Source organism: Bufo bufo, chromosome 3 (genome assembly GCF_905171765.1).
Source record: "Bufo bufo chromosome 3, aBufBuf1.1, whole genome shotgun sequence".
Taxonomy (NCBI): domain Eukaryota; kingdom Metazoa; phylum Chordata; class Amphibia; order Anura; family Bufonidae; genus Bufo; species Bufo bufo.
This window is the reverse complement of record NC_053391.1, coordinates 398,262,646-398,282,760: the sequence shown is the minus strand read 5'-3', so window position 1 is coordinate 398,282,760 and position 20,115 is coordinate 398,262,646. Positions and strand designations below refer to the sequence as shown.

The window sequence follows — 20,115 nt, the reverse complement described above, 5'->3', positions numbered from 1 at the left end:
TCTGAGTACTACTCAGCTTATATCAACTCAGTTTGAACAAGACCTCTCTTAATCACCTTTACTATTGCCTCAAGATATCTTAGGATGTGTGTTGTGAGATGATCAGCTTTTTACAATGCTCTGGTCAAAATATGCAGCTACTGTACATGCTTCCCTGGACACGTGTCTCTATTAGACTCACCAATGGCTTTTTCTGTTTCCTGAGTGACAACTCTTAGTGCATCCAGACTCCTAGTCCTGACTCTCTCAATGTCTGATGTCTCCTTGGTGGCTAACTAGACCCAGTCACTCTCACTTCAGCTACCTTAGCATTGCTGAGAAAAATGAAGTTATAATATGTGTAAATGAGCTTCTAGGAGAAACGGAGGAATTGCTTTTACACCTTGAGTCTTATCTCTCTTTGCAACTGCCACACCCTCTGCACTTTGATTGACAGGGCCAGGCAGTGTAAAAATGATGATGTCTGACCCAGTCAATCAATCAAAGTGGAGAGGCCACCACAGTTGCAAAGAAAGCTGAGCCTCTTTGAGAAATGGCAATGCCCCCATTGCTCCTAGAGGCTCATTTGCATATAATAAAATATAATTTTTCACAGCAATGCGGACACATATGCACATGGGATCAACACAGATGCCTACAGCTGCCAAGCACCTGTCAGCAGGTACAAATCTGCTGACAGATGCCCTTTACTTGTGTCTCTGTTCATGTTCATTAGGGGAACAAAAGTTTTTATTCAGGCCATATTAGTGCATCATTAACAGTGTAAATTAAGCGTGTGTGCATTTACCCCCAATAAGGCATCATTTTTGGACTGCTTGTTCACAACAAGCCCCTGTTTTTATTTTCCCATAACACCGTGTGTTTTTAAACACCACCTGTCTCCAATTTTTTTTAATGCTTTTAATTTTAAAAAGCATATTAAAACCAATGCCACAATATATTCTCAAATAGACTGTTTGTTAACACTGTCAAACGTGTTTACCCATAGCTATATGTCAGTGTGACATTATTTACTATTTCTGTCATTGTGTTAAAGAGCCTAAAAGGATAGAAGGGAAAAAAATAAATAAAAGTCCTGGGACACCCAGAGTGTCAAATACCAATTTTTAGACCAATTGGAGCATTTGATTCAGGTAGAATCAATTCGGACCTGAATTAAATTTTGGACCAGAAACAAATTTCTAGTCTGCTCATCTCTAATAGCAGTACATTTCAGTATAGGCCTAATGGTAGTGTCAAAGCAGCACTACCATCAACCTAGAATTACACATACCAGTGAGCCCGCCAAATGGAATTACCATTAAAATAGTGTAAACCACAGAGTAGTATTTGCTATAGCAGTGCCCCTATATTACAACATAGTGGGGCAGATTTAGTAATGAAAAGTGCATGCTTTCCATTACATTTACTAACCGTTTTCCACACTTTTTCCACCTCTCCTAACAAGGGGCGTACATTACCTAGAAAGGGTGTGTGATTTCACTGGAAATTGGGTGTGGCCTAACCGTGGCTCAGTGCATCAGAAATGTGCCAACTTATATGTGGTGTAAACTTAGAATAAAAAAGTTTTTTTAGTGCACAGACATAATTTTTGAGAAAATTCTGGTGTAATTCTAGCAAAGTCTTTACAACACTACACATTTACAAAGGTGCATGCGCCAGAACAGTAAATTTGTCTAATATTCATACTGTGATTCGTATTCTTAGACAGTGTAAAGTACTACGCTATTAGTAATTCTGGCCCCAGTGTCTCTTCCATGCTGCTGAACAACTTTAGACTCTTCTAACCGGAATTTACATATCAGCAGCCAATCACTAGCATTCTTTACTATGCAATCACTGCAGTCAAAGATTAGCACTGGTAATATGTAATAAAATCCAAGGTATTATAAAGTGGAAAACAAACATGAACCAAAGTTAGTGAAATAGTACAGTGGCTGATCCCTGGTTTGTGCTTTGCCTTTGACTGAATCAACTCACTTCATTCTATAACAGGTAGGTTAAAGCAGTGTTCCCCAACTCCAGTCCTCAGGCCCCACCTACCAGTCACTATTTGAGAATATCCCACAGAATGAATACCTGTGATAAGTCCTGATGCATTGACACTAATTATATCACCTGCTCAATACTAAGGAAATCCTGAAAACATGACCGGCAGGTGGGCCCTGAGGACTGGAGGTGAGGACCACTGGGTTGAAGGACCTGTGTCAATAACCATGCAACTTTTGTCAGCTTCGTGTGCATCATGCATTACATACATCCAAGTATTTTCATCCTCTTTTGCTTCTTCTACAGAACATTTTTATGTCATTCTTGTATGTTTAGCATACAAAGAGATAAGGTGGTTAGGGAATTCATTATGCACTGGCATTTTCAGTAATATTTCACTAGTTAGCATACAGTTCTGTGCTTCAAATGCAAGTGCTTGTCAAGCTGTGGCATTTGTGAGAAAAATTACAAACCACAGGTACAGTATGTCTCTATAGAATTACGTCCAGAAAATACATTGAAGAATGTCAAAAGCAGATCCAAAAAAACGTTTAACAGTTTCAAACAAGGAATCAAAAATCCCATTAGCACCATGTTCACATTTATATTTGCTGCTTTTCCAGTCATGTGTATTTTATAGGTGTACTTGATGTTCACACAGTGTTCTGAAGTTTTGGGTGATCCATAGGCTATAATGGACTAGACCAGGGCACCCTGTAAAAACACTTATGGGGTAATTAATCAAACTGGTGTAAAGTAGAACTTAGTTGACCATAGCAACTGATCATATCCGACCTTTCATTTTTGACAGCTCCTTTGGAAAATGAAAGGTGGAATCTGATTGGTTGCTATGGGCAACTAATCCAGTTCTACTTTACACCAGTTTGATAAATTACCCCATTATTTTGTGTTTTGTAAATTATTTTGCAATGGGAGTCAATGAAACATAAATGCAACTGTATGTCATACAGTTCCATATGTCTGAGCTATATAGTCCAGGGTATATATAAGGAGGTTTTCTTAACATACATGCCCAGGTGTACACATCAAATGTGGTATGAACAGAGCCTAGATAAGTGACATGAAAATCTTATAGGAATTCAAAGATGAATCATAATTCAAGTGAAACATGGTGATAAAGTAAAGACATAATGAGCCTCATTTACCAAAAAGTGACTAGCAATAAAACTGTCTTTGTTGCCCATAGCAATCAATCACAGCACTGGTTTGATTTCTTAAACTGCTCTGGAAAAATTAAAGCTAGCCTCAGATTTTGGATAGTTTTGGTAAATGGGGCCTAATATGAGTTTAGAATACTTATCAATGTGTACTAAGTCCTGTAAAAATTTCATTGAGAGTTAATTTTCTGCAGTGATCTACAGGAATAAAAAGAACACTAGTACAAAGTCAATATTACAGCAGAATTTTGCAATTTTTCGGCCTGGATGTTAGAATGATTTTTACAAAATGATCCTTACCATCCATATCCAGGCGTTGCATAATGATAGCCAACTCAACTTCACTAGGCATGTACCCCAAGGATCGCATTGCCATGCCAAGCTCCTGTTTTGAAATAAAACCATTTCCATCTCGATCCAGTATTCGAAAGGCTTCACGGATTTCTGTTGTAAGAGAAATTAAAACTATTAACAATGTATTCATTTGTACCTTTCTCAGCTAAATAAGGGCTCCATTTTATACAGCACTGTTAAGACCTTATTCTTTAACTGATTATATCTACAGCGAGTGATTTAGGTACCGAAAGTCCACACCATATTTACACTGCCAGCTTTAGTCTACTGCCTGAGTGACTAATCGGTTAGTCAAATGCCTGGTCTTCAGGTGCTAAAGAATGCTAGGCACCCTGGAGTGAAGGCAGAAACAGTTAGGCCTCTTTCACACTACCGTTTTATTTTTCCGTTTTGCAGTCCGTTTTTTGCGTTCCGTATACGTTCCGTATACGGAACCATTCATTTCAATGGTTCCGCAAAAAAAACGGAATGTGGTCCGTATGCATTCCGTTTCCGTATTTCCGTTTTTCCGTTCCGTTGAAAGATAGAACATGTCCTATATTTGGCCGCAAATCACGTTCCGTGGCTCCATTAAAGTCAATGGGTCCGCAAAAAAAACGGAACACATACGGAAATGCATCCGTATGTCTTCCGTTTCCGTTCCGTTTTTTGCTGAACCATCTATTGAAAATGTTATGCCCAGCCCAATTTTCTCTATGTAATTACTGTATATGCCATACGGAAAAACGGAACGGAAAAACGGAACCGAAACGGAAACACAACGGAAATAAAAAAAAAGAAAAACGGATCCGTGAAAAACGGAACGCAAAACACTGAAATGGACATACTGTAGTGTGAAAGAGGCCTTAAAAGGAAGAAAACTTTGGCTGCCTAATTACACCAAACATAATAGAGAAGCAAGCATAATGGATGAAAATCATTTCCTAAACATCCACATGCTGCCGTGAATGGGAATATTCTTGTTTACACAGGCCAAAAATCCATGTAGACCTAGTCCTACTACATATCAGCAATATGTTCCTAATCAGTGGAAGCTAAACCCAGACGAAGCACAAATATCTTTTGTCCTAAAACCCAAGCTGAAAGATCTCACATAGATACCTCATTTCTTTTTACTCACATAAAGCAGAAATGTTGAAAATATGTGAATACAGCTGTGTTGACATTCATTGTAACTGAGAAATGTAAGTATTGATGGTTCTGTTCAGTCTTTTAGAAATGTTGAGAAAATGAAACAAAATATATTAGATAACTGTACAATGTTCATAATAGGATAATTAAATGGGTCCACAGGGCTACAGATATTGATAACTTATCCTCAGGATAGGTCATCAATATCAAATGGGTGGGGGGGGGGGGGGGTCCTATACCTGATAGCTCCACTGTAATGTTCAAAAAATCAAAGATGGTGGCCAGCACACCTAGGTAGATCTGGTGGTGGGTGCAGGTCTACACTACAGGGGAAGTGGTTAGATTCCCCTAACAAGTTGGATATCCACAAAAAATGATAAACTGAGTATGAAGACAGCACGTCCTTTCTGTGAGGTTTATTCCAGATGCGACGTTTCAGCTAGCAAGCTAAGGCTTATTAGCCGGGCATCTGGAATAAACCTCACAGAAAGGACGTGCTGTCTCCATACTCTCTTTATTATTTCTTGTGGAGCTCCACTGTAATGGACTGCAGCAGCAATGCAACCTACCAGTGTACAGAGCAGAAGGGTCAGAAATTTGCAGTGCCAGCATATTGAAACCAGTGTCGGACTGGGAATCCTAGGGCCCACCAGTGGAAGTGACTTTGGGGGCCCACACTACAGTTGCATGCAAATATTGCTAGTTCATTGTTAGGCCTTTATGACAAAGCAATTTTACACAGAATTCCATGACACATAAACTTTTAAATAGTAAATCCGCTATCATTACATGGCTTTTTTATTGCATGAACAGTGCAGTATAAATAACATTATTAAAAAGATTTATATAGATTATTTCATATTTTACTAATTTTGAACTGTAAAAGCATGTTTTGTGGAGAAAGAGTAATTTTTATGTCTTTGTATTCCAAGAGCCATAACCTTATTTTTCTAATTGTGTTTTTTTTTTTTTTTGCAACATGAGTTACAGTTTTTGTTACCACCATTTTGAGGTACATATAAGTTATTGTCTTTAAAAGGAGTACATTTTAGTAAAGTTAATGCCATGCAATATATCCATATGATATATACACTAAATTATCTATCTTATCCTAAGCTGCTACTTAGATATACTACCTGAACTAAGCTCAGCAATAAGATATGCTCATACACTGCTCAAAAAAATAAAGGGAACACTTAAACAACACAATGTAACTCCAAGTCAATCACACTTCTGTGAAATCAAACTGTCCACTTAGGAAGCAACACTGAGTGACAATCAATTTCACATGCTGTTGTGCAAATGGGATAGACAACAGGTGGAAATTATAGGCAATTATCAAGACACCCCCAATATAGGAGTGGTTCTGCAGGTGGTGACCTGACCACTTCTCAGTTCCTATGCTTCCTGGCTGATGTTTTGGTCACTTTTAAATGCTGCCGGTTCTTTCACTCTAGTGGTAGCATGAGATGGAGTCTACAACCCACTCAAGTGGCTCAGGTAGTGCAGCTTATCCAGGATGGCACATCAATGCGAGCTGTGGCAAGAAGGTTTGCTGTGTCTGTCAGCGTAGTGTCCAGAGCATGGAGGCGCTACCAGGAGACAGGCCAGTACATCAGGAGACATGGAGGAGGCCGTAGAAGAGCAACAACCCAGCAGCAGGACCGCTACCTCCGCCTTTGTGCAAGGAGGAACAGGAGGAGCACTGCCAGAGCCCTGCAAAATGACCTCCAGCAGGCCACAAATGTGAATGTGTCTGCTCAAACGGTCAGAAACAGACTCCATGAGGGTGATATGAGGGCCCGACGTCCACAGGTGGGGGTTGTGCTTACAGCCCAACACCGTGCAGGACGTTTGGCATTTGCCAGAAAACACCAAGATTGGCAAATTCGCCACTGGCGCCCTGTGCTCTTCACAGATGAAAGCAGGTTCACACTGAGCACATGTGACAGACGTGACAGAGTCTGGAGACGCCGTGGAGAACGTTCTGCTGCCTGCAACATCCTCCAGCATGACCGGTTTGGCATTGGGTCAGTAATGGTGTGGGGTGGCATTTCTTTGGAGGGCCGCACAGCCCTCCATGTGCTCGCCAGAGGTAGCCTGACTGCCATTAGGTACCGAGATGAGATCCTCAGACCCCTTGTGAGACCAGATGCTGGTGCGGTTGGCCCTGGGTTCCTCCTAATGCAAGACAATGCTAGACCTCATGTGGCTGGAGTGTGTCAGCAGTTCCTACAAGACGAAGGCATTGATGCTATGGACTGGCCCGCCCGTTCCCCAGGCCTGAATCCAATTGAGCACATCTGGGACATCACATCTCGCTCTATCCACCAACGTCACGTTGCACCACAGACTGTTCAGGAGTTGGCAGATGCTTTAGTCAAGGTCTGGGAGGAGATCCCTCAGGAGACCGTCCGCCACCTCATCAGGAGCATGCACAGGCGTTGTAGGGAGGTCATACAGGCACGTGGAGGCCACACACACTACTGAGCCTCATTTTGACTTGTTTTAAGGACATTACATCAAAGTTGGATCAGTCTGTAGTGTGTTTTTCCACTTTAATTTTGAGGGTGACTCCAAATCCAGACCTCCATTGGTTAAAAAATTTGATTTCCATATTTTTTTTTGTGTGAATTTGTTGTCAGCACATTCAACTATGTAAATAACAAAGTATTTCAGAAGAATATTTAATTAATTCAGATGTAGGATGTGTTATTTTTGTGTTCCCTTTTTTGAGCAGTGTATATGGTAACAAAAATAATCTTTAAACATACAGTCGTGGCCAAAAGTTTTGAGAATTTCATAAATATTGAAAATTGGAAAAGTTGCTGCTTAATTTTTTATAAGAGCAATTTGCATATACTCTAGAATGTTATGAAGAGTGATCAGATGAATTGCATAGTCCTTCTTTGCCATGGAAATTAACTTAATCCCCAAAAAAACTTTCCACTGCATTTCATTGCTGTTATTAAAGGACCTTCTGAGATCATTTCAGTAATCGTCTTGTTAACTCAGGTGAGAATGTTGACGAGCACAAGGCTGGAGATCATTATGTCAATCTGATTGGGTTAAAATGGCAGACTTGACATGTTAAAAGGAGGGTGATGCTTGAAATCATTGTTCTTCCATTGTTAACCATGGTGACCTGCAAAGAAACGCGTGCAGCCATCATTGCGTTGCATAAAAATGGCTTCACAGGCATGGATATTGTGGCTACTAAGATTGCACCTCAATCAACAATTTATAGGATCATCAAGAACTTCAAGGAAAGAGGTTCAATTCTTGTTAAGAAGGCTTCAGGGCGTCCAAGAAAGTCCAGCAAGCGCCAGGATCGTCTCCTAAAGAGGATTCAGCTGCGAGATCGGAGTACCACCAGTGCAGAGCTTGCTCAGGAATGGCAGCAGGCAGGTGTGAGCGCATCTGCATGCACAGTGAGGCAAAGACTTTTGGAAGATGGCCTGGTGTCAAGAAGGGCAACAAAGAAGCCACTTTTCTCCAAAAAAAACATCAGGGACAGATTGATCTTCTGCAGAAAGTATGGTGAATGGACTGCTGAGGACTGGGGCAAAGTCATATTCTCCGATGAAGCCTCTTTCCGATTGTTTGGGGCATCTGGAAAAAGGCTTGTCCGGAGAAGAAAAGGTGAGCGCTACCATCAGTCCTGTGTCATGCCAACAGTAAAGTATCCTGAGACCATTCATGTGTGGGGTTGCTTCTCATCCAAGGGAGTGGGCTCACTCACAATTTTGCCCCAAAACACAGCCATGAATAAAGAATGGTACCAAAACACCCTCAAACAGCAACTTCTTCCAACAATCCAACAACAGTTTGGTGAAGAACAATGCATTTTCCAGCACGATGGAGCACCGTGCCATAAAGCAAAAGTGATAACTAAGTGGCTCGGGGACCAAAACGTTGACATTTTGGGTCCATGGCCTGGAAACTCCCCAGATCTTAATCCCATTGAGAACTTGTGGTCAATCCTCAAGAGGCGGGTGGACAAACAAAAACCCACTAATTCTGACAAACTCCAAGAAGTGATTATGAAAGAATGGGTTGCTATCAGTCAGGAATTGGCCCAGAAGTTGATTGAGAGCATGCCCAGTTGAATTGCAGAGGTCCTGAAAAAGAAGGGCCAACACTGCAAATACTGACTCTTTGCATAAATGTCATGTAATTGTCGATAAAAGCCTTTGAAACGTATGAAGTGCGTGTAATCATATTTCGCTACATCACAGAAACAACTCTGTGCCTAGATACGATAACAGAACCAAGCTCTGCGCACAGATACTATAACAGAACCAAGCTCTGTGCACAGATACTATAACAGAACCAAGCTCTGTGCACAGATACTATAACAGAACCAAGCTCTGTGCACAGATACGATAACAGAACCAAGCTCTGTGCACAGATACGATAACAGAACCAAGCTCTGTGCCTAGATACGATAACAGAACCAAGCTCTGTGCACAGATACGATAACAGAACCAAGCTCTGTGCACAGATACTATAACAGAACCAAGCTCTGTGCCTAGATACGATAACAGAACCAAGCTCTGTGCACAGATACTATAAAAGAACCAAGCTCTGTGCACAGATACTATAACAGAACCAAGCTCTGTGCACAGATATGATAACAGAACCAAGCTCTGCGCACAGATACTATAACCGAACCAAGCTCTGTGTATAGATACGATAACAGAACCAAGCTCTGTGTATAGATATGTACGATAACAGAACCAAGCTCTGTGCCTAGATACTATAACAGAACCAAGCTCTGTGCACAGATACGATAACAGAACCAAGCTCTGTGCACAGATACTATAACAGAACCAAGCTCTGTGCACAGATACTATAACAGAACCAAGCTCTGTGCCTAGATACGATAACAGAACCAAGCTCTGCGCACAGATACTATAACAGAACCAAGCTCTGTGCACAGATACTATAACAGAACCAAGCTCTGTGCACAGATACTATAACAGAACCAAGCTCTGTGCACAGATACGATAACAGAACCAAGCTCTGTGCACAGATACTATAACAGAACCAAGCTCTGTGCCTAGATACGATAACAGAACCAAGCTCTGCGCACAGATACTATAACAGAACCAAGCTCTGTGCACAGATACTATAAAAGAACCAAGCTCTGTGCACAGATACGATAACAGAACCAAGCTCTGTGCACAGATACTATAACAGAACCAAGCTCTGTGCCTAGATACGATAACAGAACCAAGCTCTGTGCACAGATACTATAAAAGAACCAAGCTCTGTGCACAGATACTATAACAGAACCAAGCTCTGTGCACAGATACGATAACAGAACCAAGCTCTGCGCACAGATACTATAACCGAACCAAGCTCTGTGTATAGATACGATAACAGAACCAAGCTCTGTGTATAGATACGATAACAGAACCAAGCTCTGTGCCTAGATACTATAACAGAACCAAGCTCTGTGCACAGATACGATAACAGAACCAAGCTCTGTGCACGGATACTATAACAGAACCAAGCTCTGTGCACAGATACTATAACAGAACCAAGCTCTGTGCCTAGATACGATAACAGAACCAAGCTCTGCGCACAGATACTATAACAGAACCAAGCTCTGTGCACAGATACGATAACAGAACCAAGCTCTGTGCACAGATACTCTAACAGAACCAAGCTCTGTGCACAGATACTATAACAGAACCAAGCTCTGTGCACAGATACTATAACAGAACCAAGCTCTGTGCACAGATACGATAACAGAACCAAGCTCTGTACACAGATACTATAACAGAACCAAGCTCTGTGCACAGATACTATAACAGAACCAAGCTCTGTGCACAGATACGATAACAGAACCAAGCTCTGTGCACAGATACGATAACAGAACCAAGCTCTGTGCACAGATACTATAACAGAACCAAGCTCTGTGCACAGATACTATAACAGAACCAAGCTCTGTGCACAGATACTATAACAGAACCAAGCTCTGTGCACAGATACGATAACAGAACCAAGCTCTGTGCCTAGATACGATAACAGAACCAAGCTCTGTGCACAGATACTATAAAAGAACCAAGCTCTGTGCACAGATACGATAACAGAACCAAGCTCTGTGCCTAGATACGATAACAGAACCAAGCTCTGTGCACAGATACGATAACAGAACCAAGCTCTGTGTATAGATACGATAACAGAACCAAGCTCTGTGCCTAGATACTATAAAAGAACTAAGCTCTGTGCACAGATACTATAACAGAACCAAGCTCTGTGCACAGATACGATAACAGAACCAAGCTCTGTGCACAGATACGATAACAGAACCAAGCTCTGTGCACAGATACGATAACAGAACCAAGCTCTGTGCCTAGATACTATAAAAGAACTAAGCTCTGTGCACAGATACTATAACAGAACCAAGCTCTGTGCCTAGATACTATAACAGAACCAAGCTCTGCGCACAGATACTATAACCGAACCAAGCTCTGTGTATAGATACGATAACAGAACCAAGCTCTGTGCACAGATACGATAACAGAACCAAGCTCTGCGCACAGATACTATAACCGAACCAAGCTCTGTGTATAGATACGATAACAGAACCAAGCTCTGTGTATAGATACGATAACAGAACCAAGCTCTGTGCATAGATACGATAACAGAACCAAGCTCTGTGCATAGATACGATAACAGAACCAAGCTCTGTGTATAGATACGATAACAGAACCAAGCTCTGTGTATAGATACGATAACAGAACCAAGCTCTGTGCATAGAGACGGTAACAGAACCAAGCTCTGTGTATAAAGACAGTAACAGACCCAAGCTGCATGTAAAGATACAGTAACAGAACCAAGCTCTGTGTATATAGACAGTAATAGAACCAAGCTGCATGTATAGATACAGTAACAGAACCATTCTCTGTGCATAGAGACGGTAACAGAACCAAGCTGCATGTAAAGATACAGTAACAGAACCAAGCTCTGCGCACAGATACTATAACAGAACCAAGCTCTGTGCACAGATACTATAACAGAACCAAGCTCTGTGCACAGATACTATAACAGAACCAAGCTCTGTGCACAGATACTATAACAGAACCAAGCTCTGTGCACAGATACGATAACAGAACCAAGCTCTGTGCCTAGATACGATAACAGAACCAAGCTCTGTGCACAGATACTATAAAAGAACCAAGCTCTGTGCACAGATACGATAACAGAACCAAGCTCTGTGCCTAGATACGATAACAGAACCAAGCTCTGTGCACAGATACGATAACAGAACCAAGCTCTGTGTATAGATACGATAACAGAACCAAGCTCTGTGCCTAGATACTATAAAAGAACTAAGCTCTGTGCACAGATACTATAACAGAACCAAGCTCTGTGCACAGATACTATAACAGAACCAAGCTCTGTGCACAGATACGATAACAGAACCAAGCTCTGTGCACAGATACGATAACAGAACCAAGCTCTGCGCACAGATACTATAACCGAACCAAGCTCTGTGTATAGATACGATAACAGAACCAAGCTCTGTGCACAGATACGATAACAGAACCAAGCTCTGCGCACAGATACTATAACCGAACCAAGCTCTGTGTATAGATACGATAACAGAACCAAGCTCTGTGTATAGATACGATAACAGAACCAAGCTCTGTGCATAGATACGATAACAGAACCAAGCTCTGTGCATAGATACGATAACAGAACCAAGCTCTGTGTATAGATACGATAACAGAACCAAGCTCTGTGTATAGATACGATAACAGAACCAAGCTCTGTGCATAGAGACGGTAACAGAACCAAGCTCTGTGTATAAAGACAGTAACAGACCCAAGCTGCATGTAAAGATACAGTAACAGAACCAAGCTCTGTGTATATAGACAGTAATAGAACCAAGCTGCATGTATAGATACAGTAACAGAACCATTCTCTGTGCATAGAGACGGTAACAGAACCAAGCTGCATGTAAAGATACAGTAACAGAACCAAGCTCTGTGCATAGAGACAGTAACAGAACCAAGCCGTCACGGCCTCTGTTGTGTGCACCGTGACATGGTTACCGTGCATGCTGTTGCCTGCGGCAACTAGTTGTTGCAGCATGTAGGTGGCTCCTCCTTTCCCCTAGGTCCTTCCCTGTCTGGTGCCGGAGGGGTTAATTATCTGTCTGGTGTGGATTTAGGTGTGTCTTGGGTGTGGCCTCTTGGCTTTTTATATGTTGTGTTGTGAGAGTGAGGTCAGTGGCCTTCAGCCTTTGTGTGAGCTGGAGTGCTGCTCCTATCCTGGATATACCATCTGTCCAGTGGGAGGTCCTCCTAGCTAGATATACTGTCATGGTGAGGAGTGGTGGAAAACTCCTCATCGTATAGCGTAGGAAAACAGGGAAGCAGCTAGGCCTGGACACCAGGAAAAGGGAGCAGGTCACCTCATAAAGCCGCCCTAAGCTGGCCCTGACTCGTAACCGTATGAGCAGACCCAGATGGTAGGTGGGCTCATACACAGGAACCTGGGACCGTGAGTAGCCCTGAGGATCCCTGAAATAAGGTTAGGAGTAGTGATGGACGAACATCTGCCGGGACGGTTCGCGAACAAGATCGCGCGAACGCGATCAAATGTTCGCGAACCGCAAGTTGGCGGCGGGTCCCATTCATTTTAATGGCAGGCAAACCTGAAAAACCTTCAGCTCATATTTGCAGCCAAGAAATAATTACTAGAAGTGCACAAATAGTCCCACAACATGGATAGTGACATACCAGATGTATTATTTGAATTTGCGATCTCCATTTATTATATTTTTCAATGCGAAATATCGGCAATATAATTTTCACGTACGCGCTTGCGCAAATGCACTATACAGTACCCAAATGCACTATAGAGAAAGTATATTGGTATGAAACACCCCGCTTCAATCAGTTTTTTTGGGGGTGACTGGTATATCACACCAGTAGAAATTATTTGTTCCAATAACGCTTGTCCCTCTATATACCTGCAGTATCGCAGCAGAACTGCACACAACTGGCGCACAATACAAATGCACTATAATATACAGTACTTTCTAACATAGAAAGTATATTATAACATTGTACAAGGAAGGCAATCCATTAGAATATACATAAAGATAAAACGTAACCTTTAATAATTTTACTATGAGGGACCATTCACACGTCCGTAAGTGTTTTGCGGATCCGCAAAACACGGACACCGGCAATGTGCATTCCGCAATTTGTGGACCGCACATCGCTGGCACTATAATAGAAAATGCCTAATCTTGTCTGCAATTGCAGACAAGAATAGGACATGTTCTATTTTTTTCCGAAAACGGAAGCACAGATGCGGAAGTGCGGATGCAGACAGCACATTCCAGCCCTATTGAACATGAATGGGTCTGCAACCGTTCCGCAAAATTGCGGAACGGATGCGGACCCATTTTGCGGACTTGTGAATGGAAAAGATATCCCTCAAAATTAAAATAAATTAAATTATTAAAGTTAAAGGGGTTCTGCACTTTGTTTTAACTGATGATCTATCCTCTGGATAGATCATCAGCATCTGATCGGCGGGGGTCCGACACCCAGGACCCCCGCCGATCAGCTGTTTGAGAAGGCAGTGGCGCTCCATCAGCGGCGCGGCCTTCTCACTGTTTACCGCTGGCCCAGTGACGTAACGACTAGTATCAACTAGCATGGGCTGGGCTAAGCTCCATTCAAGTGAACAGAGCTTAGCCCCGTCCATGCTAGTTGATACTATTCGTGACATCACTGGGCGAGCGGTAAACAGCGAGAAGACCGCGGCGCTGCTGAAGCTCCGCTGCCTTCATAAACAGCTGATCGGCGGCGGTCCCGGGTGTCGGACCCCCACCGATCAGATGCTGATTATCTATCCAGAGGATAGATCATCAGTTAAAACAAAGTGCAGAACCCCTTTAAGCAAAAAGCATAGATGTGGTAGGCAATAACAAATGCTCGGCGGCACTAAATCAGGTGCTCGGCGGCACCAAATCAGAAACCATATGTCTTACCACAATCCGGGGGGTTCCAGTGCCCTGATAAGAGTGACCCCGTCTGGAACCTTACCCCATATAAAAATGGCCCTAGTAAGCCCATAGCCCCTAGGCCCCTGACTTCCAGGTGATCACTATATAGATCTATGTGTTTTTGACTCATTATAAAAGTATATTATAAGTATATCACACTCCTCTGTGTATCACACCTATCGATAGCACACCTATACCAGTCCTTAAAAGGACTTTTGTGGCCCTATTAGCTAGCATTTGGTGTCCCTAACAGCCTGTCCCTGCTCCACACAGCAACCTCTCCCTACACTGGCAAAACACTGAATGTAAAATGGCGGCCAGATCAGGTTTATTTATAAGATAGGGGGTATGTCCATGTGCTGAAATGTCTCAATTGGCTGTCCTGTACCACCTGATGGATGTGTCATGGGTCAAAGTTCTTCATAATGTAAAAGAATATGGCGGGCGCAAATTTCTCCATATGTTCGCATGTTCGGCGAATCGCGAACACGCAAATTTCGCCGCAAAATGACTGCCAGGCGAACCGCAAGGCCATCTCTAGTTAGGAGCAGGTGACAACCTGTTCATCCCAGACTCGGATGGACAGGAGTCTCCACTGGCCTAGCTGCAAGGAAAGGGACTGCCAGTGAACAGCCACTTACCTGCTGTGACCACAGTGACATCCGGACCCCATGCAGAGAGGAAGCATGGCGGCCCCAGGCAGAGCTGCTCACTGGAATCCTGACACCCCCTTCAGGAGGTTATGCGACTCACAGGGGAAATGTCTAGCAAGCATGCTGGAAGACAGACACCCACAAGCAAGACATGTAACAACCACCAGACATACCACAGACCCCGCACATAACCCACACCAAACATAGATACAAGGGAAGGTAAAGACATAGGGAACATAGGGGAGAAATCAAGGTGACATTGATGTCTAGCTAGAAGGCCCTCCCACTGGACAGATGGTATATCCAGGATAGGAGCAGCACTCCAGCTCACACAAAGGCTGAAGGGCCACTGACCCAGGGCCGGTGCAAGGATTTTTGCCGCCCTAGGCAAGATAAAAATTGCCGCCCCCCCTTATCAGATAATCTGCCCATATCATGACATCACATATGTTCCACCCCTTTCTCAGCTTTTAAATAAAAAGAACTGCTAGGTTTCCCTTAGGGTTAATCCAGCTTCTTGTAGCTGTCTTTTTTTGCGGAACGGAATTGCGGACCCATACATTTCTATGGGGCCGCATGACGTGCGGCCCCGATCCGGAATTGCGGATCTGCAATTCCGATCCGGAGAAAAATAGAACATGTCCTATTCTTGTCTGCAATAGCGGACAAGAATAGGCATATTCTGTTAGTGCCGGCAATGTGCGGTCCGCAAAATGCGGAACGCACATTGCTGCTGTCCGTTTTTTGCGGATCCGCAAAACACACATGGATGTGTGAATGGACCCTAAATGTGAGGTAAATTAGTTTCCAATGTAGTATTAATAACTAAACAATTACATAATAAACATATTGCATTGTCTACTTACCACCAGGACAATAAGATGATCTGGTCTCTGGCTGCAGTCTGGCTCTTGGTCTGGCTCTGGGGACTCCCTTGTCACTCTCTTCTCCCCCACTCCCTCCCTTGTCACTCTCATTATTCCACCCCGGCACCCCCCTCCCTTGTCACTCTCATTATTCCACCCCGGCACCCCCCCTCCCTTGTCACTCTCATTATTCCACCCCCCCCCTTGTCACTCTCATTATTCCCCCCCTCCCCCCTCACTCTCATTATTCCCCCCCTCCCTTGTCAATCTCATTATTCCCCCCCTCCCTTGTCAATCTCATTATTCCCCCCCTCCCTTGTCAATCTCATTATACCCCCCCTCCCTTGTCACTCTCATTATACCCCCCCTCCCTTGTCACATACATTATTCTACCCCGACACCCCCCTCCCTTGTCACTCTCATTATTCCACCCCGGCACCCCCCTCCCTTGTCACTGTCATTATTCCACCCCGACACCCCCCTCCCTTGTCACTCATTATTCCACCCCGGCACCCCCCTCCCTTGTCACTCTCATTATTCCACCCCCCTTCTCCCTTGTCACTCTCATTATTCCCCCCTCCCTCCTCCCTTGTCACTCTCATTATTCCCCCCCTCCCTTGTCAATGTCATTATCCCCCCCCTCCCTTGTCAATGTCAATATTCCCCCCCTCCCTTGTCAATGTCATTATCCCCCCCCCCTTGTCAATGTCATTATCCCCCCCTCCCTTGTCAATGTCATTAGTCCCCCCCCCTTGTCAATGTCATTATTCCCCCCCCTCCCTTGTCAATGTCATTATTCCCCCTCCCTTGTCAATGTCATTATTCCCCCCTCCCTTGTCAATGTCATTATTCCACCCCCTCCTCCCTTGTCAATGTCATTATTTCCCCCCCTCCCTTGTCAATGTCATTATTCCCCCCCTCCCTTGTCAATGTCATTATTCCCCCCCTCCCTTGTCAATGTCATTATTCCCCCCCCCCTCCCTCCCTTGTCAATGTCATTATTCCCCCCCCCTTTGTCAATCTCATTAGTCCCCCCACACACACACCTCTAATGTAGCGTGGCCGAGCTCTCTTCGGTCCGCGGTACAGGAGCATTTGTTTCCTGTACCCGGCCGGACTGACAGGAAGTGCACACTAAGTGAGCACTTCCTGTCAGTTCGGCCGGGTACAGGAAACAAAAGCTCCTACCGCGGACCGAACAGAGCTCGGCCACGCTACATTAACGAAAGCACAGAGCTGACACACAGCAGGCGCAGGCTGCGCAGCAATGAGCCGGCGGTCGGAGATTCAAATTAGAGCGGCAAGCGCTCAGGACGGAGTCTGAGCGCTTGCCGCTCTAATTTGAATCTCCGGCCCCGCCGGAGATTCAGGAGGCGCAGCATGAGGGGCGCCGCCGGCCGAACTTATATAACCAATTTTTTTTTTTTTTTACACCGCAACGGGCGCCCCCTGCTAAATGGCGCCCTAGGCGACTGCCTAAGTCGCCTTACTGGTGGCGCCGGCCCTGCACTGACCTCACGCTCACAACACAACATATAAAAAGCCAAGAGGCCAAACCCAAGACACACCTAAATCCACACCAGCCAGATAATTAACCCCTCCGGCACCAGACAGGGAAGGGCCCAGGGGAAAGGAGGAGCCACCTACATGCTGCAACAACACGTTGCCGTAGGCAACAGCATGCACGGCAACCGTGTCATGGCGCACACAACAGAGGCCGTGCAAAGAGACTAGAGTTGCTGCGATACCAAATTTTTGATTTGATTTTGATACCATAAAAAAGTATTGCAATACTCGATACCATTCGATACCACGCAAAAAAAATAAAACACCAAAAAAGCCACGTGCATTCCGCATTTTAAAAAATGGCGAATCGCTCAGTTTTATTTTATTTTTTTCTGTTCCGGCGTTCATCGCATAGATTTTTTTTATATGTTAATAGTTTGGACTTTTCGGATGTGGCAATATGTGATATGTTTATTTATTGATTGTTTATATATTTTATATGTAAAATTGGGAAAGGAGGTGATTTATACTTGGGGTATTTTTTTTTACTTTTTTACAGTTTATTTAATAACTATTTCCCCCCTTAGGGGGTAGAACCTGGAAACTTTTAATCCCTTGTCCTATTCCCCCTAATAGATCTCTATTAGGGTGAATAGGAACTCACACTCTCCCTGCTGCCCTGTGCATAGTACACACAGCAGCATGGAGCTTACCATGGCAGCCAGGGCTTCAGTAGCGTCCTGGCTGCCATGGTAACTGATCGGAGCCCCAGGATTACACAGCTGGGGCTCCGATCAGAAGTTGCCACTGCCACCAATGAGGGGGAGGGGACCCTGTGGCCATTGCCACCAATGAGAAGGGGAGAGGACCCTGTGGCCACTGCCACCAATTATTTTAATACTGGGGGGGTTGAGGGGGGAGGGCGCACTGTGCCACCAATGATAATTAACCTTTAATACAGGAAGCTAGTACTGGCAGCAGATCAGCGGCAGTTAACCCCTCAGGTGTCGCTGATCGCAGCTCCCTGTCAGAGGCAGGGTGCCGGCTATTCGATTCTGCTGCCGGCACCTGCCTCCTATATTAAAAGTTAAAGATGACCTTTCATGAGCAGGCTACATAGAGCGGCGCCCAGGGATCTCCCTGCACTTACTATTATTCCTGGGCGCAGCTCCGTTCACTCACTGTGCCCCCATTACTGTCTCCTGCTCTGTATGCTAATTGCTACAATCGGAGCAATGGGCAGGAGACATTAGCTTCTCTCCTGGGCGTTCCTTCTCCCTGGCTGTGATGCTCTGCGCTGCGACTGGACAGCGCTACAGCAAGGAGAAGGAACACCCAGGAGAGAAGCTGATGTCTCCTGCCCATCGCTCTGATAGTAGTAATTAGCATATGGAGCAGGAGACAGTAATGGGGGCACAGCGGGTGAACGGAGCAGCACCCAGGAATAATAGTAAGTGCAGGGAGATCCCTTTGTGCCACTCTATGTAGCCTGCTAACTTAAAGTCTGGGCCCATTTAAAATCCTCCTATCATTGGTGGTGCAATGCGCCCGCCCCTCTCTCCTCACTGGTGGCAGCGGCAGCAGCGGCACAGGAGGGAGGGAGAGACTGCTTCCTTTTCCCTGTGCTGCTGAGGGAAAAAAGTTTCATTTTGCCGCGATTTTTGTGAAAATCAGAACATGTGGATATAAACTTGTTAGCTCATTGACAGGGAGTGCTGACTGGAGGAACCCCTGGAAGTTGAAAGTACTCATAGGCTCTCCTCCTTTTTATCAGCCTTCCTATTTAGGAAGGAATCATTGCCTCTAGTACAGCTTGGGGCAGCATGGTGGGCCCCCCAGTAGTTGACATCTTTGTACTTTGCAGCAGGGGATCATGGATATCTTCAGGGGGCGGGGCCCATAAATACAGAAGGCGGGACCCTCCACACAGCTCATTGACCGCCACCTGCCTGCAGCTCAAGGAAAAAGTTTTTGTGACAGTGAGCTTTTAAACATGAAGGCTCACTTACGGTGCAGGGGCCCACCAAGGAATTCCTCGCCTCCCCGGTGGGCCAGTCCAAGCTTGACTGAAACTTAGCTTCCGTTTGCTTAAATGGGCTGTGCTGCAGTACCCTGGAACAAGCATTACACAGTGTATAGAGCGGTCTGACTCCAGCTCCGTATATTATAGAGTTCCTGGAGCTGCGGGTGTCCAAAACAGCAGATCCTGATTGTCACAGGTGTTAGACCCCACCGATTTAAATTATATGCATCTAGACAACGTCTAAAGGTATGTCAACATATAGCATGCAGTGTGGACCAACAAACTGTTGTGAACACTGTAGACAGAACACAACCCTCCACTTTATGCTGGGAGCACAGCTCAATGGAGTATGTGCAATATTTGTAACAGATAGAGA

The 20,115-nt window shown here is 44.3% G+C and overlaps 1 protein-coding gene across 1 annotated transcript in view; it reads right to left on the bottom strand.

Moving 5' to 3' along the window:
• The window catches only part of CALN1 (calneuron 1), a 489,140-nt gene that overhangs the window by 366,936 nt on the left and 102,089 nt on the right, over positions 1–20,115 (bottom strand). The window contains exon 2 of the mRNA XM_040424816.1: positions 3,468–3,611. Within this exon, the coding sequence (XP_040280750.1) occupies positions 3,468–3,611 (144 nt within the window). The remainder of the gene's footprint in view (positions 1–3,467; positions 3,612–20,115) is intronic.